At 49.3% G+C, this 26,092-nt stretch overlaps 1 protein-coding gene across 1 annotated transcript in view; it reads right to left on the bottom strand.

Annotated features, from left to right (window-relative positions):
• The window catches only part of MARCHF4 (membrane associated ring-CH-type finger 4), a 162,917-nt gene that overhangs the window by 25,761 nt on the left and 111,064 nt on the right, over window positions 1–26,092 (bottom strand). Inside the window, exons 2-3 of the mRNA XM_038422195.2 lie at window positions 19,993–20,148; window positions 9,205–9,397 (exon numbers count right to left, since the gene is read on the bottom strand). Of these exons, the coding sequence (XP_038278123.1) occupies window positions 9,205–9,397; window positions 19,993–20,148 (349 nt within the window). The remainder of the gene's footprint in view (window positions 1–9,204; window positions 9,398–19,992; window positions 20,149–26,092) is intronic.

Below are 26,092 nucleotides of genomic sequence, written 5' to 3'. Positions count from 1 at the left end.
AGTGTTTCCTAATATCCAACCTCACCTCCGCCACTGTAACTTAAGACCATTGCTCCTTGTTCTGTCATCTGCCACCACTGAGAACAGCCAAGCTCCATCCTCTTTGGAACCCCCCTTCAGGTAGTTGAAGGCTGCTATCAAATCCCCCCTCCATGCTTCTCTTCTGCAGATTAAACAAGCCCAGTTCCCATAGCCTCTCCTCATAAGTCATGTGCCCACAAACCCCCTGATCATTTTTGTTGCCCTCCACTGGACTCTCTCCAATTTGTTCACATCCTTTCTGTAGGGGGGAGGCATTGAAGAGGTGCTTTCCTGGCATAGACGAGGTGGCAGTGTTCAGGTGCGCTGCAGACTGGTGCCTTTTCCAGCTGTGAAACTCCACATATACACAGGAGAGAGACCCCGTGGCCTACACGGCAGGAACTCTGCAGCCATACCTGCCCTGTGGTGTTCCGGGCCACGGCAGGCTGTTTGTATGTGGATATACTGAGAACCTAGAACAGTTCTAAACTGGAGCCTGGGACACAGGTCTATGGCTTTTGAAGGGATCTATGGACAACATTGTACTGACACGAGAATCAGTAGGAACTGCTGGGGAATTTCGTTCCCAGAATTCTGCTATATAATACATATTTCATGTTTCAAAATTTAACCACTCTGTCACTGAGAAAATGCAGGCAGAGACCAAGAACAGTTGCAGTTTACGTAGGACCTACCGTATAATGTTTTGCCAGCCAGCAGAGGCTGCGTACGTTAAAAACGCTGTGCACCAATATGCATTGCAGTTGCCAACATGACCATTCATTGTCGTGCACAAAGGTGCTAATCAAGGATTGCCCCTCCCCAAGCTAAGGTCTTGGCACACAACAAAAATGACCATCCCGACTCCAAAGAGCACATGCTGTTTGAGTTCTTACTGTGCCCACCACGGTTCCATCTGAGCACCTACCTTGGAGATATGGTTGTCCATAAACTGGGAAGAAAATAGGGTCGGGGGGAATCAGAGATTGGCTAGGGGTGATGGAGGAGAAGCCATAAAACGCCAAAGGAAATGTGATGTCCAGCTATGCCTATGGCCCTTTGCACTACATTCATGCTCATGATGCAGGGGGCATTGTTGTTCCTGTTTTTGCAGATGGGGAAACTGAGGCACAGAGAGGGGTGGTAACAGGCTCAAAGTCACACAGGAACAGAACCCAGCTCTCTCGAATCCCAGCTGCGTGTCTGTGCGTGGACTGGAGAGCCAAACAAATGAGTGTATCTATGAAAACAAGGCCAGGGTGCCCTGCTGGAATCACTGCCTAGGATTGCCCCAAGCCACTTCTCTGTCCTGCCATGTGGACAGGAGGCAAAGAGAAGTTCACTGAAGGCTGCTCCTTTGAAGCTCCTTTGCCCTCAGCAGCCCCCTAGCGAGGCCATTGGAGCCGCAAACGGGACAAGGAAACGCCGGTAGCCGCAAGCCCTGGTGGAGATCGCTAGCTAACTGGCCATGTGCGTTCCATGGGAGATATCAGTGGTGCTGGGTGAAGACCCTGTGGGGCCCTAGGATAGACAGGCTAGATAGGCAGTAAGAAGCAGGACCTCAGAAGTCCAGGTTATGCAGAAGCCTCGCTACGAGTCTGTGCGCTAGGTGCTCATCTCAGTAGCATCACTTCACTTAACAAAGTACTGGACAGTCACCATTTGTGTCTGGGTCACCTTCCCATTAACAGATAAGGATGCAGGTCAACGGCCCTGGAGCAGGGAGTGCATCTCACCCCACTTCCCTTTGAGAGCAGGACTGGGGCAGAAGCTAAATGCAGCGGGTCAAATTCTCCTCCCAGCTAGACTGGGGCAGCCTCCTTGAAAACAACAGGGTTGTGGGGGCACAACGCAGGAGATTGTGATTGGGGCCATTTACAGTGAGGGACACTCGCAAGTCTCAGCACAGGCCTCATGGGTCACTTGGTTCAATACAGGGGTGATGAAAACAGGGCCCCGGCCCAGCATTGCTAGCAGCCACCCTCTCCCTGTCGCTGCAGTGATGGCAAACGAGCAGGCTCTAATTACTGCTGAATGCCAGCATCATGGTTATTGATCCCCCATGAAAGACAAATACAAGCAAACACAGGAGTAGGGGGCTTGGCAGTTGGGTAATGACGAAGAGAGAGAGATTATATATATATAAAGAGAGAGAGAGAGATTATAGTTTGCACTACAGCCTTAGCTAACAGTCAGTTGGCTTTTAGCTCATGTGGTAGAGGCTCATGCACCAAGCTTCAGAGGGCCTCGGTTCGATCCTGTGTGCTGACGACTAGGGTCTGTCGGCGTTACAATTGCACAGAGTAACCATTGTTCCACTGGAAATGAAAAGCCACCGGCCCAGGGATTTCTGTCGTGGTTGAATTCCTGGAAACCTGGCAGGCAAAAGGTTAAGGAATTAGCGGCAGCAAGCAGCAACTTTGAGGGCTGCCTTGGAAGGCAAAGGCTGCTCTTCCTCTGGATGCGACAGGCTTATTGCCTAAAGCTGACAGCTTTGATTACGGGTGACGTCAGCGGTGATGCAAAGGGGGACGCTCCACAAAAGGCCAGGAGAAGAGGAGAAATCGAGCCCAGCTCCTTAAAAACAATCAAAACTTAAGCTCCCTGTTCATCAACAATCGATCGGCTCACTTTGTTCTCCATTGACCACAAGGGAATACTTATCTCTCATTCACAGACAAGCTAATCGGTTTCCCTCAGGTTTTCAGCCTTATTACAGCCACGATAATCATGTTACCGACATCCACGAGCCAGGGTTTTTCACTTCCATCAACAGCCAAGAAGGTGCACAAGCCAGATACTCACAGAGGACCACGGTTTCTCCTCCTTCCCCCCACTCCCCAAACAGGGATGGGAGGACAACACGATCTGCCACTGTGCTCAAATGGTTAGTTTCTCTCGCATCCCACTTTGACACCCCATTTTTCTTTACCATTCCCCGATCCCCCGAGGGAAAGTGGAGAGCAATGTATGTGATGAGTTAAACTAGCTCCCGTTCTCCACCGGAACATGGCCGAGAGGGGTAATGAATGGAATGGGCCCAGATTCATTGCTGGAGGAAATCCCATGACACCAATGGAGGGATGAGCCTGGCATGGGTGATGGCAAATCCATCAGGCTGGGATATGCCCTGGGAGGGCACTGCTGGTGGGGCGAGGGTGGTCATACATGCTGCCTAGGCCCTGCTGGTGGGGGATCATATATGCTGACTAAGCCCAGGCACTATGGGGCTGCATGCAGAGGACACGGCCTGAATCTCCCTCGCTGGCACAGGGTTTGTTTGACTCTTCTCCTTGACTTTTCAAATGGGGCATTTTTATCTGCAGATCTCCCGTTAGCATCAGGGGAAGCACCTGGTAGTGCTCCATCCAGGCAGCCTTTCCGCACCCCCCCCAGGGGAAATCGATCAATCCTGGGGAGGGAGGTTACTTTTTGCCTAGCTCCTCCTCGCTCCCAGACATGTCTGCGGAGTTTGGACAATGACAAAGCAGAGCAACTGATGGTGCTCCAGATTGTTTGTCTCCACTCCCGCAACCTGCATCCCTGTTATCTGACTGCTTGCGTGGACGTCTGGGACACAGGCGCATGTTCTGAGCCTGGCAGATGTAACAGAGTGGAGTCGGCCTGGCTCGTGCCTCCGTTATACCATCTCTTGCTGCCGCAAAGTTTGGGGCTGTGCATCTGCAGGGACTTGAATGAATCTTTAAGCTTCTCCGGCTCAGAGAGGGCCTTACGGGGACCGGGAGATTAAGATCCTGGTAGCTCCACTCTCTAAGCACTGAAAGACCATGAGAAGTTCGCAGGTGTGTTATTTCTGTCCCAGGAACAGATCCCCGAGGTGCAAATCTTGCTTTCATCCGCAGCCTGAGCTGGGAGGGCCTCGCCCAGGGTACGTGCCCTGTGCACAGAGGCCCTTCTCCTGTTCTGTGCATCCCAGCACACAGGGGGCTTGGAGGGGGTGGAGAAGGTGGGACTGCTGCCATGCACGTCCCGCCAGCCATTTCCTGCAATGAAAAGGGGACAGGAGCAACTGCAACCTTGAGGCCTGATGGTGGACAGCCATATGCTGGGAATTGCGTATCAGACAGCAGCGGGGAAGCGCAGCCAGGAGAGTAGCTGCAAGGCTGTAACGCCACGCACGGAGCAGCCCATGGGTGTCCTTATGAGCAAACAATCCCAGCAGAGCTAAATAACCAGCACTGTACGAGGTGGGGCCTGGTCCAGGCTCCTGCGTGCTGTTTTTGAATGCGGAGGATAAGTTTTCAGTGTGGGCTGAGGAATGGGACCAGAGCTCTGGCCCAGTCCCACTGACCCAGCAGGGAGAAGCAGGGCTGCTGACAAGGAGCCTTTGGAAAGGAGACTGAGTGCTGACCAATGAGACTTGGCAAGAAGGAGCTTCACCCCACCTTACATGAATTGCAGGTGGTAGAGCAAACACCTGCCCAATACGGGACAAGCAGCCAGCCGCACTGACTTCACTGCCGTCGTGGAAAAGTGACTTTAGTGCTCTGTCATGTGCAGCCCTTTATCCACATGCCCCTAAACTGCCCTAACTCTGACCTCAAGGGACCAGCGCCATGGCTGAAGAGGGGAGTTCTAGGGCCCTGGGCCATTCAGATCTTAGAGTGCCAAACATGACAATTGCAATGGAGAGTATGTGTGTGTGTGTGTGTGTGTCTCTCTCTCTCTCTCTCTCTCTCTCTCTCTCTCTTCCCTTGTAGTGGCTTTGCTTGGTATTTCCCTGGCACGGAGGTGTCTAAATGGTACCACAGCTTCTGCTTCCTTGCAACTGCCACCTAACTCTGTAACCTCTCCTGCCTCACACTCGGATCCCACGATGTCCTATTTGCTGCTTGGCCTGACTCTGCACCTCTTAGCCCCCATTGTTAATTTCTTACTATTTAAGTTCTTCTGAGCAAAGCAATCTGGGATTCCCTGTCACTCTCCACCTTGACCTCAGCTTCCCTCCCAAAGCCAGAAAGTCTTGGCATTTGCACTCGGACTTTCTTCTTTCCTTGTAGCTCCGTCTTGTTTGGCAGCTGCAGCTGTGCATCGTTGCCTGGATTCATCCTGACTTCGACCCCTCCTCTGTTATCCCCTGGTTCATGCCTTAACTGCGTCCCTTTTTGACTTCTGAAGGTCAGCCTCTTCTGGCTTTCATCAATCCCATGGTCTGGAGTCACTGAGCAGTCCAGACTAATCTCTGACTCCAGGGCATAGGACCGTGTCACGGAACAGGGTGGGCCTGGTGCCAAGTCTTAGCCCCTTAGGCACGGTTGTGGGAATTTTAGTTGCCAGCATGTGTCTGAGAGGAGGCTCATGACTGGCTTGGGAGTGTAGGAGACACAGCTCTTGACTCAGTCTGGGAGAGACCTGGCATACAGACTGCCTGCAGGGTAACTGCCTGAGGAAGGAGCAGGGGTCCAGACTCCACTCTGAGCAGCTTGGAAACAGCCAAGTGGACCGTGGTGAGTCCAGGAACAAGACCAGCAGGAGGTCTTCCAAGGAAGCAATGGGGAAGCCCTGATATGTGATTGACCATGAACTCCTGGGGAAAGACCCGTAAGGACGTGAGAGGGGCCCAAATGCAGATGAAAGCTTTGTTGATTTCTATTAATAAGCCTGGCCCCATAAAGGGGGATTTTCATGACCGACCTGTTGTGTTGTGTTTGCTTGACCAACCAAAGGGAAACTGAGGCACGGCAGCACACCCAGACGAAGGTACAGCGACCCTCTGATGCCATCTCTGCAGGCATCCACCTTGAAACTGCCTTCCTGGCCTTAGCTACTGTGTCTGAAACTTGGTCTGTCCTCTCCTTGAGCTGATAACCACCCACTCCTTCACCTCTCTTCCATTCCCATGTGCTTCACTTCCAGGCCTGGTCCCTCGCTGGCCCTTCCTTGCGCTTTTCCATTAGTTGGGTTGCCTTCTGTTATGGTGTTCAGTCATCCTGTACCCCTCTCTCTTCACCTCATCTAGTGTCCCCGTAAAGACACCTTTGTGTCTCTCTCTTGTGATTGTCTTGCTCTCTGCATACACTGTGCACGAATGCATCACACCATAGCAAAATTACATCAGGGATTGGCGCTGTCCCCGCACATGGGAAATGGGCACAAATCTTGCCTGTTAGTTGCATAATACAAAGACCCAACAGCTGCTCAGTTTCGCACATCACTGCTCCAGAGCTACACCAATTTTAGCCTCCAAGTATCTCAGCCTATAACACAGCCACTCCACGCACACAAACTCCCCAGCCTCTTGCCCCACTGAGGGAGACGGACCTGAATGAGGAGCCCAGTCCTGGGTCATTCCCAGTCTCTTTGCAAATTTGCAAACACGGAGATACAAAGTCAACGTCTCAGAGCCAAACCACCCGAGCCTTTGGGCGGGGGACTCAAGTTCAGGGGGTGGATTGAAGGAGGAGAGCCCACTGGGCAAAGGAATTGTGGGCTCAGTGGTAGGGCCCGCCATGGTGTCCGGAGTGGGGTGAGCCCAGGAGAGGTGGTGCTGAGCTAGGGTAGGCAAGATGCTGCAGCCCCCTCCCCCCGAGGCTCTGTCTCCCCCAGCAGTGGCTGGATGCAGGAGATGAGGGACCGAGCAGAAGAGGCAAATGCTTTCCTTGCCGATGAGCTCCCACCAGCCAGCCTATGGGATGGCGGCTGGAGAGTGAGGGGGAAGGAGCGGCACAGAAGCTCCTATGGGCGTTCGCCCACCTTGCTGCCCCGTTCAAAATCCAGAAGTGGTGATTCGAGCCCTTCCTGCATCTGAGTAATTGAGCAGCTGGAGGCAAATCCCCGCCTAGGGCAGGGGTGCCATGGGGTCCTGGCAGCACCTGCAGCTGCTCTCCATCCTAGATATGGAGGTGCAGCCTCAGGCAGCCCAGAGTGGGGGTCTGCTGATCCCCCTACTGTTCCCCTGGAGTGGCTTGTTGTTGCTGCTCAAGTCAAGCATCATTGATCCTGTCCCTCTGCCAAGGAAGTGCAGGCAGATGCTCTGGAGGTGTGCAGGGCCAGTTCACACCTGCGGCTTCAGGAGCTCTGGGTCGTGGGGGTCCTGCAGTGAGAACTCTAGCACCATATGGTGTGCAGTATGATCTGCTTTGTGTTGGGAGCTCTGGACTGGTATAAATGTGAACCTTTGGGGCGGGGGGCGGGGGTTTCCTGGATTTCTCCCCATCTCTTGCAGCCAAGGTTGGGACACAGGCTCCGTCACTCACCTCCCTCCCTCCATACATGCACACAGCAGGACTGAACTCATTACCTCCACCCCTTCTTTGGAAGCAGGGTCCCCTCTCCTGCAGCTGGCAGAATGCAGGAGACTGGGTCTCTGGCTGCAAGGCCCACAACCCAGCACATGCAGTGCCTCAAAGAGATGGCCAGGTCCAACTGTGTATGACCTGTCGCTGGGTGTGGGCATTATATGTTCCCCCATGGCTAGCAGGTGTAGCCTTCAGTCTTTTGTCAAGATGCCAGGGCAGTCTCTAGTCTAGCAAACTTTGGGTTCCCGCAAGCAAGGGCTTTTCTGGGCAGGGTGACCACCCATCCTGAATTGGGCAGGACAGTCCCAAAATGCAAAGTTCAAGTCCTGGGCCGTGGCTGAATGACTCAGGGACAGTATTTGTTTTGGATTGCCTGCCCACGGCTCACGGGCGGTGCCAGTCTCTTCCCTGGGGATGGGGGGCTAAGCTGGGCCTTAGCCCCCCTAGCCACAAGGCCCCACCTGCTAGCCAGGCTGGAAGCCAGAACTTGGCTATGGTAAGAGCCATCCAGGGAGCCGGACCAAGGGCATCAGAGCCTTCCCAAAAGCGGGGGGGGGCAGGGGCCCTCGACCCCCGAGATCCTGCCCCTCCAAGGCCCTGCCCCTCCTCTTTCTGCCTGGGGTGAGGATTGAAAGCAACCCCTTGCCTGTGCCCGGGCTCCCCGCCCAGGGCAGGTGGAGGGATCCAGGCTCACCACAGTTGCTTGGGCGGCTCTCCCTGACCTGGCTGTGGTGTGGGGAAGGCCTCTGAGCTAGGCCAAGCTAAGAGCCGTGCGGGCAGCTGTGCAGAGCCGTGGTGGATCCTCCACTTGCCCGCGGTGCGGGGGGGCCTGCCAAGAGCAGCCCCCGGCCTGTGTCCCCACCCCCCAGTCCCTCTGTCCAGGGCAGGTGGAGGGTTCGCGGCTCCCCACAGCTGACCGCACGGCTCTTAGCATGGCCCGGCTGCGGCTCTGAGGCCCTCCCCATGCCGGAACTGGGTCGGGGAGAGCCGGCGCAGAGTCTCAGACCCGCCACCTCCACCTGCCCTGGGCCAGGCGGGAAGCCTGGGGGACGGGGACATGGGTTGGGGGCTGCTCTTAGCCCCCCTGCACCATGTGGAGATAGAGGATCTGCGTGGCTCCCCATAACTGCCTGGGCTGCCTAGTTGGGCTCCACGCTAGCCTGGCCGGGGAGGTGGGCCTCGGAGGGAAGAGGAGGGGTAGGGGGTGGGGTCCGGCCCATCCATTTTCAAAAAGTGGGAGGGCTATGGCCCCTCCCGTCCCTCCCAGTTCTGGCGCCTCTGAGCTGGATTGCAGTGGGGAGCCCCAGACCCTCCACCTGCGCTGGGCAGCATACCCTGGGGGGTGGGGACAGGGGCTGGGGGCTGCTTTTGGCCTCCCTGGCCTCCCACCCAGGGAAGGTAAAGGGTCTGGGGCTCCCCATAGTGGCTCAGGCTCCCCATGCTCCACCCAAGGGGTGAAACCTTAGGGGGAAGAGGAGGAGCAGGAGGTGGGGCTCCTGAGTGTGTGCCACTTTAGCCTTTGGAAAAATTGTTCACCCCAATTCTGGGAGTGAAAGGAAAGTGTTTCCTCTACCTCATGCTCAGTGTTAATAGATGTTTCTCAATCAGCCCAGTGCTCTCAGATTCCTACACAGCTGTTGTTACTGTATAAGTGGCTGCATTTTACAGCCTTCGACCCTCATTGCATATGCCCATGGGACGTTCCAGATCCCACGCCACCCCAGAAACGGAAAATACCTCAAGGTTGATGAGATCTTCAGAACTGGGTTATTTCTGTAAAGAGGGTGCAGTAATGGCCAAGGGGGCTGAATCCAAACAGATCTGTATAGCAGCCAGGCCCATTCTCCGCGTGCCATCTCCTGCTCCTTCCTGTGGAGGGAGCCAGCGGGCTGCATCCCCTTGCCTGTGAAATTCATTCACCCACCTATACAGACAATGTCCATGAAGCCATACATTCCATAGCAGATCTGGAAGAGCAGGTCCTGGCGCTGCCATTTGGCGGAAGGACTGAAGGTCGACCAGATGAGCCACGAGATACTGGCGATGAGGAAGAGGGAACCCAAGATGGCTGCTGCTATCTGAACCTTCTCAATGACTGTCAGAGAGATGGCCTGCCACTGCAAGGGGAGGAAAGGATGGGAGGAAGGGGAAACAACATTCAGGGACAAAGAGAGAGGGAAGGAGGGGGGAAAGACAGGAGATTAGATCTGTGGTGAACACTAGCATTTAAACAATCACATGGTGGCTTCCCACCCCAAAATGCTTTACAACTCGACAGACAAACACTACACATGGATCACTTCACCTACCACTGACATGCAGTCACCTCTGGGGATGGAGCACAGCAGCTGTTTAAAAGAGCACAGCCATGTTCCACATTTTGGAGCTGGAAGCGAAGAAGAATCCTGTATCCAACTGACACTGCAAAGGGAATGCAGGGAGGCAGAGGGCAACTACCTGAGATGGACTTTGGCCAGATGCTGAGGGTAACTAACAGCCCCTGCTCTCATGTCAAGTACAGTGGTATGATGATTGGGGGAATCTGTCTGTACAGTTTATGAATTCTGGTTGATATCATCAAGCTGTTACTATGAAGTTTGCTGTATCATGGAATTTCTGTGTAAAATGTAGAATCCACCATGGGCTGAGAGGGCTTGTTGCATGCACCCACTGGAATAGGGACAATGGAGAGTAGTTAACCTTAATGACTGTACTGTGACCACACAATGGATATGCTAAGGAGCACTAGTTTTCCCCAGCCCCTCAACAGCCAGCTGAAGTTTGGAGAATGGAAAATTGCCAGCATCAGAACAAAGGAAACAGGTGTTGTTTGTGGGACATATAAATGCGAGAGACTCTTGAGCCAGACAGGAAGTTTTGGACAGGAGAGAGGAAGAGATGAGTACGCTTTTGTAGCAGAGAGGGTCCTGTTTAAATGTGAACAGCCCAGGTCAGAAAATAACAGCTGGGGTGAAGAGGGATCCATGCTTCAGAAGAGACATCATGAAGCTGCAGAGGTAGGTTCCTGGACACCCCAGAGGGCTCTCCCCTGGCGCAAATATCTCTCCATAACGGTGAGCAAACAGGCAGAGAAATGCATAAAGGCATGGCTATTATTTTGTATAGAGCTGTACCTCTCTCTCATGCTGTTATGTAAAGAGCAATGGTGTTTTCAAACCCTGTGCAAAGGCTGTGTGTTGTGTGTTACACATACCACATGCCCTTGAAAAGTTACCCTGTGGACCCGGAATACCCCCATGGCTAGAATTCTGGGACACAGTTTGTTTAAGCTACAGGGAATTCTGGAGAGTCATCAATGGTCTCAGGGGCTAGGTAGTTGACTGGCAGAGGTCTCAGTTCTCAGGAGGGGGTGCTAGACAGAGGAACGGCATCCCAAGAGAGTGCCTAGAGACCCCCAAGCTAGGGGCAGTGCACGGACTCTGTTCAGACTCTGGAGGCTGAAAGCACACCCGGCATTTGGATCCCTTCAGAGTAGTCTGGTGAATGTCCTAGAGGAGGCACTTGACTAAATCTGTAACAAGTGTGATGTTAACAACGCCATGCCTTAGGATCTCCAATTTATACTGTGACGGGTTGGATCACAGAAACCCCCTTGGGAACTGCCAACTGATGTGTCAAGACTACTTCTGCCCCTGCTTTCCTGCCCTGGCAGCTAAGGACTTCAGTGCCCTGCCTGGTTTGAGCCAGATCCGCTAGCTTGCTGCAAACCCAGGCCCAGGTCTGAGCCACATCCCCTAGCATCTGTAGACTTAACTGAAAGCAACTTACAGAAGTGTTCCTGTCTTTAACACTCAGATGCCCAACTCCCAATGGGGTCCAAACCCCAAATAAATCCGTTTTACTCTGTATAAAGCTTATACAGGGTAAACTCATAAATTGTTTGCCCTCTATAACACTGATAGAGAGATTTGCACAGCTGTTTGCCCTCCCCAGGTATTAATATATACTCTGGATGAATTAATAAGTAAAAAGTGATTTTATTAAATACAGAAAGTAGGACTTAAGTGGTTCCAAGTCATAACAGACAGAACAAAGTGAATTACCAAGCAAAATAAAATTAAACATGCAAGTCTAAACCTAATACAGTAATAAAACTGAATACAGATAAAATCTCACCCTCAGAGATGTTTCAATAAGCTTCTATCACAGACTGGACACCTTCCAGGCTGGGCACAATCCTTTCCCCTGGTACAGCCCTTGTTCCAGCTCAGGTGGTAGCTAGGGGATTTCTCATGATGGCCACCCCCTTTGTTCTGTTCCACCCACTTATATATCTTTTGCATAAGGCCGGAATCCTTAAGCCTTCCTCACTAGGTTAGCCCGTCTGTATCCAAATATGCTCTTCCCCTTCCTCGGGGGGGTGAACCCCATCTCTACTTAGCAGTCCTTCTTCCTGGAACTTCATCCCGTGGTCCAGGAAGCTGAAGCCCTCCTGGCGATACCATCTTCACAGCCAGGCATTCATCTCCAGGATGCAACTGTCTCTGCCAGGGTCTCTACCCTTGACCAGAAGGACTGAAGAGAACACCACCTGCACCCCTAACTCCCTCACCCTTACTCCCAGAGCCCTGTAGTCACCTCTGATCTGCTGAGGGTCATACCTTGCAGTATCATTACTGCCCACATGGAGAGTAGCATGGGATCATAGTCAGAGGGCTGGATGATCCTCGACAATCCCTCCGTAACGTCTTGGATATGGGCCCCTGGCAGGCAGCCTACCTCCTGGGATGCCATGTCAGGCACGACCAAGGGGTGCCTCCATCCCCCTCAGAAGAGAGTTACCAACCACTACTACCCTATGTTTCCTCCTGGGAGTGATCCTCCCAGCCTTGGGAGTACATGGCTTCTCCGCCTCCTAGGAGGAGAATACCAGATGCTACATTACAGATATAGCTAGGGCCAGATTCAGATCCAGGACACCACTGTAAATCCACATTAAATCCACTGACTTCAATGGAGCTACTATAATTTACACTGGTGTAGCTCAGAGCAGCATCCTACTACTCCAGTGTAAGATTGAATGTTGAAATTGCCAGATGCTTCCTTGAGTTATCTAATGAGACTCACAGTCAGGGGCCCAAGCTGTCCCTGCAAAGCAGTGGAGGCTATCACACACACATTAAATAGGCTGCAGAGATGTCTTCTCTACTCCCTATACTGTGATAGACAGGCCAGATTGAGCTCTGAGATACAGGCCCATGAAAAGTCAGTGGAATTTGCAGTGGTGTAAGTAAGTGTAGAGTTCATCTCTCTCTGTTATAAAGGAAACGGAGCAGCTGGAATTCAGCACTTGGCAGGAAGGATGGGACTGACGGATATCTGCTATTTTAAGAATTAGTGCACCTGAATGAGGCTGTACTGACAATGCTGGAGAAGGTCTCTGCTTGTCTGCAGAACAGAGACCAGCACCGCAGGGCCACCTTCCCCATCAAGGGCCACATGCCAACAAACTCCATCCCTAGCTATCTCCAAGGGGGAGGGGGCAGTCGGCCATCCTGGCCCATTTAATGCTGGGCTCCTCTGCTGAGTCAGCCGTGAGGATTTTTCTGCTGGGGACACCTGCTTACTGGGCATTGCACTGAGATCTACCAACTCACCTCACACATGCCAGTAAATGGTAATTGCTTGTGGTCACTGATGGCCCTGGGCTGAATTTGCACCCATGACCTAGAAGTGAAGTTGTGTTCCATTACCAGCCCCCTAAGCCAGGCGTGCCCCCTCGCAAAAAAGTGTCTTTTAAATGTCAGTCGTCAAGAGGTTATAAAAAGCTTACTCCCAAATCCAGATCACTCAGTTGAGAGAGAGACTGGATGGCTCTGGAGGCTACAACGTCTCTCTCTCTCTGCTACCAGAGGTCCCTGGTTCACATCTGGCACTGAGAGCCAACAACCAAGCTTTGTTGTCATCTCTTGGCTGTCTGGTACTAAACAAAGTGAGATGGATAGTGTCAGCTCATCAGGGCAACGAGCATCTATGCAGGAGATAGAGCTTGCTTAGGGGCTGGTCCGAGGGTGTGATATGTGCTCCCCAGGAACTAAAGACTATCACAAACCTCATCACCTTCGGCGCCAGGTTCGTGTCTTTGACCTTGCCTTCCCTAACCCAGAGCAGCGTGTGCATTTAAAAAACCCACCCGAAGTCCCAAACAATACCAGCCCGACCAAAACAAAACACGCCAGTGCACACACAGTTCTCCCACAGGAGAGAGGAGGAGAGAAAGAACCAACCACACGAGAGAGAGAGAGAGAGAGACGTTAGTCACAGCACTTAATGCCCAGTTGGAAGGTGCTCAGATACCAAGGTGATGAGGACAGGTTGAGTACCTATAGAGAATCACCAGCCATTCTCCTCCTCCAGTCAACACTGACTGGCTCCATTCCTACAGTAAAACCAATGGCTGTGCGAACTGAACTTGCTTGTGATGTGCTCCCTGCAGCTCAGGGTTATAGGTCAGCAGTGGGGAAACTTGTACTGCTGCTCTCTGTTGTGTGGCTAACGGGAACTCTTCATTCTCCTGGGCTGTCTAGTTGGCATTGTTCACCAGCACTAAACTCATGCATGCAATTGTGAGAAAACAGTTAATTCAGAACTAGAACAAAACCATGTCTGTAGTCTGTTTGGTGTCTAGATGATAACTCTCTTTCCATTCCACTAGGATCTCAGGAGGTATAACTTCCTGTTAAGTAAAGCTCTTCGGATGATCCCAGGACCCGTACCATTAAGAGCAGACCTATGAGCTCTGCTGTAACAGAAAGCATCAAATAAAAGGTTCTTTGCAAGAACCTTGCGAAAGCCTAGTTCACTGTTTTTCAAAGGAACCTGAGACACAATTATGCAATAGATGGCCAAAGTGCCATGCTTATTGGAAAACACACTCTTCTCCTTCAAATCGTTCCTCGAAGGCCACCTCTTTCAAACACCATTCCATCACTAATCTACGCTGACCGTTACGTCAAATAACCTAGACAGTAATGCAAAGTTCTGAATGAGTTTTCCTCTTAATATTTGTTCTGTTTTACCAAAATTACAAAACCTTCAGATCCAAAATACCTCTGAATGTTAATATCAGATCCAGAGCTGAAATTTTTAATTAACCGTAATGTAAACTGGCCAGGAAGGTGGCAGACTGATACTATTGCCTGCTATACCAACCAGTATCATCTTTCTGCCTCCTCTCCTCCTTGCCCATCATTTATTTCGTTCATCATCTTTTGTACAGTGTCATAACCCCATGTTATGTGCTTGGGGCAGCGACTGTTTTCCTGTTGCAAGTCTATACAGCACCCAGTACAATGTGGCCCTGATCTCTGACGGTGTCCAGTGCTACTGCCATTGCAATACAAATTAAATGATATTAATGCTTAGTCTCGCAAGTGCTGACTTTTATTTTTCCCAGCGGATGCTCCGCTCCGAGGCCCCCCCCCACTACACCCCCTCCCCCAAGGCCATGCCCCCACTCCGCCCCCTCCCCTGAGGCCTCCGTCTGCCATCCAGTCACTGCTCTCCGCTCTCCCCCAAGTCCCTCCCACAGCCACCAAACAGCTGATCAGCATGGCCCTGTCAAACAGCTATGGCTGGTGGGTGCTGAGCACCCAATTGTTTTTTCTGTGGGTGCTCCAGCCCCAGAGCACCCACAGAGTCGGTGCCTATGCTTAGTCTGATTCTCATATCGGTTTGACTCCATTGATCTCCGGATTTACGGGAGTGTCCGGGAGAGCAGAATCAGGCCATGTAATTAGCCAAAGAAAATCGATATGCCACTGACAGAGAATATTGGTTCCTAGGAAGGATTTTTTATTTCCTGCACCAAGCTCTCCCACCCCAGCCTCAGCCAGTTTAGTTTATTACAGGATTTGACACATTCCTTTATAATTATGAGGATCCAGTACCTCGCTATTGAACAGATCCATTTTCAGATTCTGAGAGAAATACAAATAGTACATCTGATGAAGTGAGCTGTAGCTCACGAAAGCTTATGCTCAAATAAATTTGTTAGTCTCTAAGGTGCCACAAGTACTCCTTTTATTTTTTGTGAATACAGACTAACACGGCTGCTACTCTGAAACAAATAGTTTGAGATTTTCCTGGAGATACACAGCTGTCATTTGGAGCACTTCTGATCTCCTGTAAGACATGCAGAAATCATGTTACTGCTCTCCCAGGGCCTCCATAACCCTCCTTCTACAGCCTATGGTGTTTTTTTTTCCTTTTCTGGTTCTTTAGTGAACGTGACGACGAGCTGTTTGCTACAGAGGCAGTAGCTCCTTTGCGGCTCTCCTCGCCACTTCCAGCAATCTCATCACCTTTGGGTTTTTGCCCAGGAGTTAGGTCTGGGGTTGGGAGACTCCAGGGTTTCAGCCACATTTGATGTGGATGCAGTAGCCCTGATGAAGGGCAGACATTGAAGAAATATTCATTTAACTAACATCCAGCGGTGTTACTCCTGAATTACATCAGTGTCAGTGAGAGGAGAATCAGGACCAGAATCTTAATTCGAACACTCCCCAAATGTTTGGGTGTTCTGAACAGGGGGTCAGTCGACCCATTATGCAGAGGGGGCACCAGAGACATTTGTGGCTGGATTTTAAATTTCTCCAAAGCTCAGAAGCTTTTGGATCTGGGAGTTTGTTTTTAGCAAAAATAAAATGGGTCAGAAGCAAAGTCTGATTCTGCTCTTAGAGACATTAATGTAAATCAGGAGTGACTCCTGAGACAAAGGAGTTACACAGCAGTGTAAATGGGAGCAGAATCAAGCTCCACTTTGGGGATGCCCAATGTAGCAGGGATGCAGTGCAAAACACACCTGCAATGCTGCCCTATATTTCAGATACTCTGTGTGTTCAGACCTTGTAGACACTAAAGATCCAATCCACAATATATTCTTGCATAAATGTTGCAACAGATCCCAGTAGGGAACAGATTAAAGCTACCTGCTAGTCCTAGGGTTGCTTTACCCATCACTGGGGATTACCAAATTCAGTGATGTCAGTGTAACAGGCCACCCAGCCGCTCTGAGCTCCTGGAAGCACCTCTGTTGCTCACTGACTAAGCAGCTACCACCTGGCAGGTTGGATTGGAGACTTGAGCTTCACTCTCTCTGACTTTAATCCCCTGGCCTTGGCAGGTTTGCAGCTCTCATTGCTCTAAGGCATTCTCACTTAATGTTGGGAAATCCCAGCAGCCAGTGCCAGAGGGTTCATTTAAAAGCAGTGCCTATAAGATGCTGTCTGATATGGAAGCATCATAGCAGCTCAGAGGTTGTAAGGAATGTGGTTAATTAAATATGAGCTCTGCTCCCTTGCTATAGCTTCTCTGCTCTTAACACAACTCTCCACATGTGCATACCATCCATGCAGGTCTCCCATCCAAGTACACACACACACACACACACACACACACACACACGCTGAAACACATAGAGTATATGTTGAATTGCAGAGTGTACTCAGAGGACATATAGTATGCAATCACACACACACACACAGAGGATATGCTGAAATACACATGCACACAAATGCAAAGTACACTCACCGATTTGGTACCGTCTTTGTCATAGGAAAACACAGACCGACAGGTTGACTAAGGCTATGTCTGGGTTTAAAATGGGACCAGGTGACTCGGGATGTTGGTCGTGGGCCATGAGGCTGTGTCACCTCCAGGTTACTGGTTCAAATCCATCCCAGTGGTCAAAAGCCATTTCATTTGGTGGCCTGTGTGAAATGAGTGGGTGAGTCTCAGTCTAGGCCTAACGAACCGCTGTCCATGCCACAAAACTGGCACTTCAGCAGAGAGGCCAGGGACAAAATGGGCTGTGGGGACTAAACTCTCTCAGCCAGAGCAGTGGACCCTCCAAGTCAAAACTGATTCACATTGGCAGGGTAGTGAGAGCTCACATTGTCACTACCTGTGTTATGCCTGGTCTCTGGATAAACAGAAGACTTCAGATCTCCCTGGCGTTCTACAGAACAGTACCTAAACACTGAAGCTTGGGAAAGTCAGAGCTTTAAACTAAGGACAGAGACATCTACATTCCAGATAGCAATTAGCATGCACAAATCAACTGTAGGGGTTGTTGTTGTTCTTTTACTGCATGGCCCACTCGTGTGCATCTAGACATCACGAAATCACATATGGATCTCAATATTTGGGCTTGGGTGTGCATCTATGTGAGTGACTATTTGAATATGTGTGTCTGTCTTACGGGGCTATGAAAGCGTGTCTGTTGCTATGTAGTGATGTGTATGTATTTCAGTGCAAGTGGGATGTATATATGAATATGCGTTGTATGTATTAGTTCTTCAGGCCTTCAGTTGTGAATGAGTATCCTCTACCTTGGCAGGAGGTTAGACTAGATGACCCTTGCGGTCCCTTCTAATCCTATGATATATTGTATTTATTTAATTCAGATTGCTCCTATTTATAAGCAAAAAAAGTCTCAACGTTTCCACCAAGTCTCTAAGGAGCCACAAGTACTCCTTTTCTTTTCACCAAGTTTGTGAAGTCCAAACAAAAACTTGAACTCCTCAGTTTTCATGGTTTCCACTTTTCTCTGCGGTTATTTCACACAGCTCTAAGCTCTATTTTCTTGCCATCACCTGGTCATTTTTTATGTTCACGGCAACAGCTGCCCAGAGTTTAATAAGGCCAGGTTTTCAAAGAGCTTCCGAAAGAGTGCAGTGTTTCTGAAGCTTGGGGAATGGAGACTTGTCTCTCTCACTTCAAAGCAGCTAGGCTAATTTATATCAGCTGAGGATCCAGGATTAAATCTTTAACTTGTGTCTCTGAACTTTACAGAGTGCTTGGAGATCCTCAGAGGAAAGGTTCTATCACAGTGTCAGCACAAAGCATTAGTATCTGTGTTGTGGTAGGACCCTAAATTTAGCCTCTGATTTCAGATACTTGCAACATTCAGGCACATGCAAAACAGCTTTAAAAATACCATACAGTTTTGTCCAAGTCCACCCTCTCGAGTTTCAGTCAGGACCAAGGTATCTGAGCCAAGAAATTAAACTCCTGGGGGTCTGGGTTTGTGATGAAAGTGCCGACAACCTGAGCCCAATGCATGTAAAAATCAAGTGTCAGAAGCCCTGCTGAGCCATGGAGCAAGGAGAATTTCTTGCAGGGTAGAATTCACTCCTGTAATGTCCACACTAGTCCCATGTATTTTATTTAAATCCCTCTTAAATCCTAGGTACCAGGTACCTGCTCTCCCTGGGAAGTTAGTGGCAAAAATTCCCACCAGTGCCAGTGGTAGCTCACTGGGGGCCCTACACAGAAATATCCCCCCCACTAAAACAGTCAAGTTCTTATAATAAAAAGCAAATGGGGGCCCCAAACAATCACTTAATCTACTTATGCCTAGTGCCGGCTCTGATTCCCCTGAGTTCAATAGCATCAGGATTTGATTTTTTTAAATGAGACCTAAGTGAGACTCAGTGGTGCTGAGGGCATTGTGGGACCTTGTTCACAGGAGTCAGTTTTCCTCCTAATGATGCTGAGAGGCCATTTACATGACCTGATCTAGGACCAGTAAAACCAGGCAGAACCTCAGAAGCAAACGCCGAAAGGAACAAAACCCTTCTGGTTCCAAAGAGCTGGGCTAGGTAGGCCCTCTGCCCTGTGCTGGAGCTACAACGGGTCCTGGTTCAGTGTGGTGTCACACACTGCTGACTAGAAAAGTGCACTGGACGTGCACCCACCAGCAGTGGAATAGCTACACAGACCAGCCCTCGAAGAACTATTAATACCTTGCTCTAATGTGGTGCCTGACATCTGAGACACTCCAAGTGCTCTAGAAAGGGGGGTAGCAACTCGCCAACCTCTGAGCACTGTCCAAATAATAATAAGCCACTGATAACATTCACCCCCATGTTATAGATGGGCAGCTGCGGCATGGAGAAATTAAATCACTCCTCCAAGGCCACACAGTAGGGTGAGGGAGAACTAGGACTAGAATCCAGGTCTCTCGATTCTTAGTCTTGTGTTCAAAGTACGTTGCCTCCTCTTGGTTAGATTTGAGGGCAGTGCACTCAGGGAAACGTCTATCTCCAGAGACTCACTAGAGCTCATGAAATCTGAGGAAAGGAGGTGCTATTTTCCACAGCCTCTTACAGTCATTTACATCTGGGCAAAGTGGATTTCAAAAGCTACCATTGGGATCTGGTTGTGACTGACACCTAATTCATACAGCACAAGGCACAGGCCAGTGGAACCTCAGGTCTGCAGGGATGAGCTCCAATATCCCTGATGGCATGCAAACCAGAAGCGGGTGAGGGGCCTATTGGGGACCAGAGCAGGCAAGCTTGGGCTGTGGGGAGGACAGATGGTCTAGTGGTTAGGGTGTGACTTTGGAGACCTGGGTTCAATTCCCCACTCTACCACAGCCTTCCTGTGTGACCTTGGGGAAGTCACTTGGCCTCTCTCCGCCTTCTTTCCCCAGCTGTAAAATGGGGATAAATAGCCCTGCCCTGCCTCACAGAGGATTTGTGAGGTGCTCAAATGCTACAGCAATGGAGGCCCAATAAATACGCTAGACCGAGAAGAATGGGTGCTTGAGATGCTAGGGGACAGCAAGAGGAGATTGCTGTGGAGTTGAACCAGCCCTCCTCCACTTTGTAAAGAGTCCATCCATATGTCCCTCTGCGCAGCAACAACAGAAAAGAAAACTTGGAAATGTCTCTAGTACCTTTACCTGCAGAGGGTTCTTTGTGCTTATGGCAATGACGTGATACTTGTAGTAACACAGCTCGCAGCTCCAGCAGCCTCTCTCGCTGATCCATTTGATCAGACAAGGCTGGTGCGTGCATTTCACCGATCCATCACATCGACACGGGCTCAACAACTCCCCCTGGAAAGAGACAGACAGATGGTCAGCAAGGATTACCTCCTCCAAACAGGTCTGAAGGCAGCTTGGTATGGCAAGTTGGCTGCGGTTCCCCTTTGCAATTGAAGAGTCTTGGCTCAGGAGTTTTGGCCAAAGTAGTCCATTATTAGTTCTTCGATTGGTTTTTATTTTATTCATGAAGTTCCCTGCTGTTGAAAAATGCTGGACAGACTGTCCTGGGGACTGATGGCCTATTTAAACACAATGCAAACTTCTCCACATTGCCCTTCCAATGAGCCACAATCCTGAGAGAAAATCAATCTCTGTTGTCCATTCAATCCTTGGTCTATCTGCTGGGACTGCCAGTGTGGGGTCTAATGAGTGCCGGGCATAGTGGTGGTTCTGTGAAGTGGACACTGACCCTTGGACTGAGACCAGCATCAACTCATGTCACATGGGCCACTGAAGATAGTAAATGATTACCAGAGACAGACCCCAACCAAAGTCCCAGTGTAAATTTTCAAAATTTGAACCCAAATCAAAATTTTGTGGCATGGGCCCATCTCTGGTCACTCCTCATTTGTACTCATAGCCTGCAGGGGAAAGGGTTTCAAAATTCCATTACCAATGCAGTCCAAGAGGACAGTTCATTCGAAAACCTAGACACCAGACAACATGTGATCCTGCTACTTCCACACTTGGAACAAACAAGATGGAAGCTGAGATTATGGCCCGACACACAATCTACGTACTGGCTGATTCCAGTTGTTAGAGGGAAGCCATTAAATTCTAATCCCCACCTCTGACTGTTTAAAAGCCACATTTTGAACCCCTGCTCGATGTTTAGCTTTGCTCAGAAGGTTAACGGCTTTTTAAAAGGCAGAGTTAGACTTTCTCCTGGAAGACAGGGAAAGGCTCAGCCATGCCTCAATACATGGGACATCCTATTAAAGACCCAGATTTACCTCCATCCCCCACAGACCTGTTGTCCTCTCCTCTTTTATTACTGTATATAAACAGCAGAAAGGCTGAGTCAACAATATGGGACTAGGATACAGGCAAGTCTTCTATCCCCTGTCGTGTCTTTGGCCACGTCTACACTACCCGCCGAATCGGCGGGTAGTGATTGATCCCCAATCGCTCTGCCATCGACTCCGGAACTCCACCACAGCGAGAAGTGGAAGTGGAGTTGATGAGGGAGCAGTGGCTGTCAATCCCACACTGTGAGGATGTGAAGTAAGTGATTCTAAGTCGATCTAAGATACGTCTACTTCAGCTATGCTATTCTCGTAGCTGAAGTTGCGTATCTTAGATCGATCCCCCCCACAGTGTAGACCAGGCCTAAGTCTCACTTTAAAGGCCCGGTTCCACTCCCATTGAAGTCAATGGAAAAAACTCCCACGGGTCTCATAAGGATTAGGTGCAACGGCCTGTGGAGGTTCATAGAACATCAGGGTTGGAAGGGACCTCAGGAGGTCATCTAGTCCAATCCCCTGCTCAAAGCAGGACCAATCCCCAACTAAATCATCCCAGCCAGGGCTTTGTCAAGCCTGACCTTAAAAACCTCAAAGGAAGGAGATTCTACCACCTCCTAAGGTAATGCATTCCAGTGCGTCACATCCCTCCTAGTGAAAAAGTTTTTCCTAATATCCAACCTAAACCTCCCCCACTGCAACCTGAGACCATTACTCAAGGTTGGGAGCAAAGCTGGCAAGAGTGATACTTGTTTTTATGAAATCTAATGACAAAATGTTAATCACTTCATTCGGCTCCATTATGTGCCCCAGAACTGTCATTTTCCATGAAATTTCAGCAACCTGGTTGTTTTTACACTACAAAGGCAGGCTGGATTTTGACTGTCACTAGCTTTCATTACAAATTGAATGTCATGCAAAGGGAGATTAGAATTTAGAAATTTCAAGAATTGCGGTTTTCACTTGGAAATAGGACACTTCCTTCACGAAGACATGCCTATTGTAGAGCAAAATTGTGAAATGGAGGTGTGGGGGCGCGGGGAGATGGGAGGGAAAGCCGTAGCATTCATTTTCAAGAATTCAAACTACCTGTGCTAACTTCAGTTGGAAGTTTGGGCATGTGGCTTTGCTTTGAATATTTTCATGCCTCCTGCCGAGAGGTCTGCTTGGCTGACATGTGATTGTTAGTGCTTTGCCACATTCTGCTCCAACTTCCAGGCACACTTCAAGGACCTGCCTTCTCCAACAAAACCAAAAACCTACCAAACCAAAAACCACTCTGCTACATGCACAATTCTCCCACTGGGGTGAGGATGAGTGAGAGAGAGAACGAACCACACTAGGCAGATTAATCACATCACCTAATGTTGCTTAACAACTGGAAGGTGCTCAAATACTATGGTGATGAGGGTGGTATAAGAACCTATAAAGACTAGAATTGAATAGAGATAACCTGGGGCGAGATTAAGTTAAGGGGTCAGAATTCATTTAAATTTCTCAAATTTGATCTCCACTTTCCAGAGGTGAAGGATGTACATGAACCAGCCTGGAAAAGACTCCTCTCTCAGACTGGTAAATCTAGCCACAGAGAGCTACTGTCACATATGAGAATATGGTGAAAAATTCTGAGTCCGAAGCCCCCAGTTTCTCTGTTTTTGTAAATCCAGCAAAAACCTGATTTATGGCTAGCTTCTCCAAATCAGCATGAATTATGATATTTTGGGGGTTGGTGCACAGCTATCTTTATATATGGCTAGGCCCAGTTCTGTACACATCAGGTGTTTGTAAAAGCCCCAAACTGACAGGCATATTAAAGGGATAAAGACTTTGCACAGCAAAAAGAAGAGTCTGATCCCAGACTTCACAGTAAGCTCTAGAACAACACATCAACAGTCATTAATGCTCGAAGGAGTCTCTGCACAGAGACTCTCACAGAAAGCTACACACAACAGTGATCCTAACAAGGAGACACAGTTCAGGGAAGTTAGAGATGGAAATTAGATCATGTCCGTTTCTCTTGGGCAGTGTAAGATTATTCCCTACACAGCATGCTCTCCAGTGCTTCCAGCAATGGACCTTCCATTGCTTCCTTCATGAGACTATTCAACAAAGACACTTCAATGTCAGGAAACGGTATCCTACGTTTCCTGTTGAATTATATTCCATCACGTGGCTCACCCTAAACAGTTCCTCTTCTCTGGCAAATTGGTGGGCAAGTGCCTGATAGCTACAGATTTTCAAATACATTCACAAGTTCAGTGTGGATTTTATCTAGCTTGCGAGGAATCAAGAAGGTTTTGGACTGATTCTCCTCTCATATATACATCAGGTATGGTGCCATTGGAGGCAATGGAATTATAGAGGTAAACCTCATGTAAATTAAAAAAGGAATCAGGTACCTGGATTGAGTCAGATCCCTGTTGGGGGAGAGATGCGTAGATGTAGATCCAGGATATTTTCCTACTTTTATTTCTGCACATATGGACCAGCTCCTCAGCTGATATAAATCCGCATAACTCCTCTGAAGTCAATGAAGCTGTGTCAGCATACGTCACCTGAGGATCTTATCAACATCAGTGCTTTCAAGAAGGCTAGAGCACATCAGCAAGAGCGGCAGCAGATCTTACACAGGTGTGGCATTGCTTTCGGAACGCCAAGCCACAGGCTGGGCATATGAGGGCTCAACTCCACTCACTTTAGAGGAGTTACAGCTGTTTGCACGAGTGGCATAGAGTCCTAAGGCTCAGCCAATGGAGAGATGGAGGCAACTCTGAGGTGACCCACTGAGACATGTGCTGCTTTCACAACTTTACTAGTGTTGCTGCAATATCTCCATGTACTGTGTCTATATCCTTGTGCACACAAGCCAGGCACATGCCGCCAAAGCAGCATCAGGCAAAGCAGATGGCTCAGTTTAAAGTACAGTGAACAGGTGAGGTGACTATCACAGATCAATAGTTGCAATATGACTCTCCTGCTCCTACCACAGTTAAAGCATCAGCAGAAAGTAACTTCCTGGAGTGAGGAATCCATTCCTGCTGAGAACCCTGCCTGCTCTATTCCAAATGCTGACAGACACTTGACCTACAGGCCAATCTCCATTCACTGCCAGTAGTAAAAGTAGCCAGATAGCCTGGCTTTTAAGGGTCCTACATAAGGTTATCACCTGCCCCAATTTTCATAGGGCAGGCCTAATTTTTCTACAGTCCTGAATTTAATTGGGAAAGGGGGGTGGGGAATCTGTGCATCATGATGCATATTAACAGACTAGGATTTAAAACACCATTAGGTAGTGTTGTTGGAGCCTAAAACTGGGCGTTGGGGCTCCGGGGTTCTCTTCCCAACTATGCTGCTAAAATGTAGGCCCTCAGGCAAATCACTAAGGCCATATTTGTCAAAAAGTGGCCAATAGCTGTACATGTCTGAGTTTTGGAAACTCTACCTGAAACCCCATGGAGAGATTTCGAGAAGTGAAGAGACACCCCTCAGCTCCAGTTCAAGTCTATTATCAATGATCTATTATTGGTATTGTGGTAGCTCCTAGGAACCCCCATGGGCCAGGATCCCGTTGTGCAAGGTGCTGTACAAACACAGAAAATGAAAAGACAGTTCTTGCCCCAGTCTAGGTCAACGGGAGTGGCAGAGGCTCGGCACTTCTGGAAAAAAAATAAAAAATCAGGACCTAAATCAGCCTTCCCAAAGCACAGAAAGATGAAAAAAGCCTTCTGCACTCAGGCAGTAGCTGGGGAATGTGAGACCCAGAGGGCCATTGTCAATTAAAGGGGGAGGGTTTTACAAAACTTATAGAGAAACCATATTTTCATGATATCAAATATATAAATTAGAAATGGGCCCAAAGCTAAAGCTTTTATCTGAACGTTGATGATTCAGATAGTGTAGAACTTGGAGCCAAACCTCCCCAGTCTTGGGTTTGGATCTGTAAGCTCTTTGAGGCAGGGACTCTCTTTTGCTAAATATTTGCACGGCACCTCGGACAATGGAATTGAGCCTGGCGGTGGTTGTTAGGTGCTGCCACAAGAGAAGTGGTTAAATAATAAAACATGGCTGCCGTGACCCATCTCCAAGTTAGATAGTGCCAAATGTATGCAGGGCCTTTTGCAGACGAGGCACCCTGTGTCGCTGGTAACTTGGAATTCCTTAAATTGAAGGCCTGAAGCTCAGTATCAAAGGTTGTATGTATGAGCTTCATTAATCATGTCTACACTGCAGGGGTATCCATACATCACTCAATATTAACACTCAAAGTCCTATCCCAGCATGCACTGACCTCAGGGTGAAATTTGTGATGTTTCTCTGTAGCAGTCTCTTCTTTGGACTCTAGATGGGGTGTCACCAGGACAGTATAGCTTCTGCCTATGGGACCTTAAAGTCTAATCTCCATTACATCAGTCATTTTATTTCCTGTTTAAACATTCCCCTGCAGTGCTGGAAGCCCAATTACAATATGGCTTGTGCAGGATAACTAGAAAGTGCAACTGACTATAAACAACAAAAGTAACACATAAGTCCAGAGTGAAATGCATAAAAAACGGTGTCACTGGCAAAAATGTAAGCAGGCTTTTACAGAAAAAAAAAGTCTCTTTTTTGCATTTTGGAGGAACAATTAGCAACACAAGGAAGAAAAAAAAAGGTAAAAATATTATTCCCCCCCTTGCCTTTGTCCCTTCAACAGATTGCATGGGAGAGGGCAAACGTCACTGCAATACTCTGAGCGGACCTGGGGGGGGGGGAAATAAATACATTAAGCTCTGGGTATGTGATTCTGTAAAGCCAACATTCCAAACCCCGAGATGGCTCAATTCTATCAGCACATTGGAAAGTCGACAATAATTTATACCACATCAAGAAGTACAAATAACCAAGTTTTCAGGTACAAGTAACCAAGAACTGTAAATCAGCATAGAAAATGCAGGGAACGAAATGCTCCTGGGGGACAACAAAGCCCCTGTATGTGCCTATAGTGAGAAACCGCC

The sequence above is a fragment of the Dermochelys coriacea genome, chromosome 11 (assembly GCF_009764565.3).
Source record: "Dermochelys coriacea isolate rDerCor1 chromosome 11, rDerCor1.pri.v4, whole genome shotgun sequence".
Classification (NCBI taxonomy): domain Eukaryota; kingdom Metazoa; phylum Chordata; order Testudines; family Dermochelyidae; genus Dermochelys; species Dermochelys coriacea.
The sequence above is the reverse complement of the archived record's forward strand: the minus strand, read 5'-3'. Positions and strand labels throughout refer to the sequence as shown.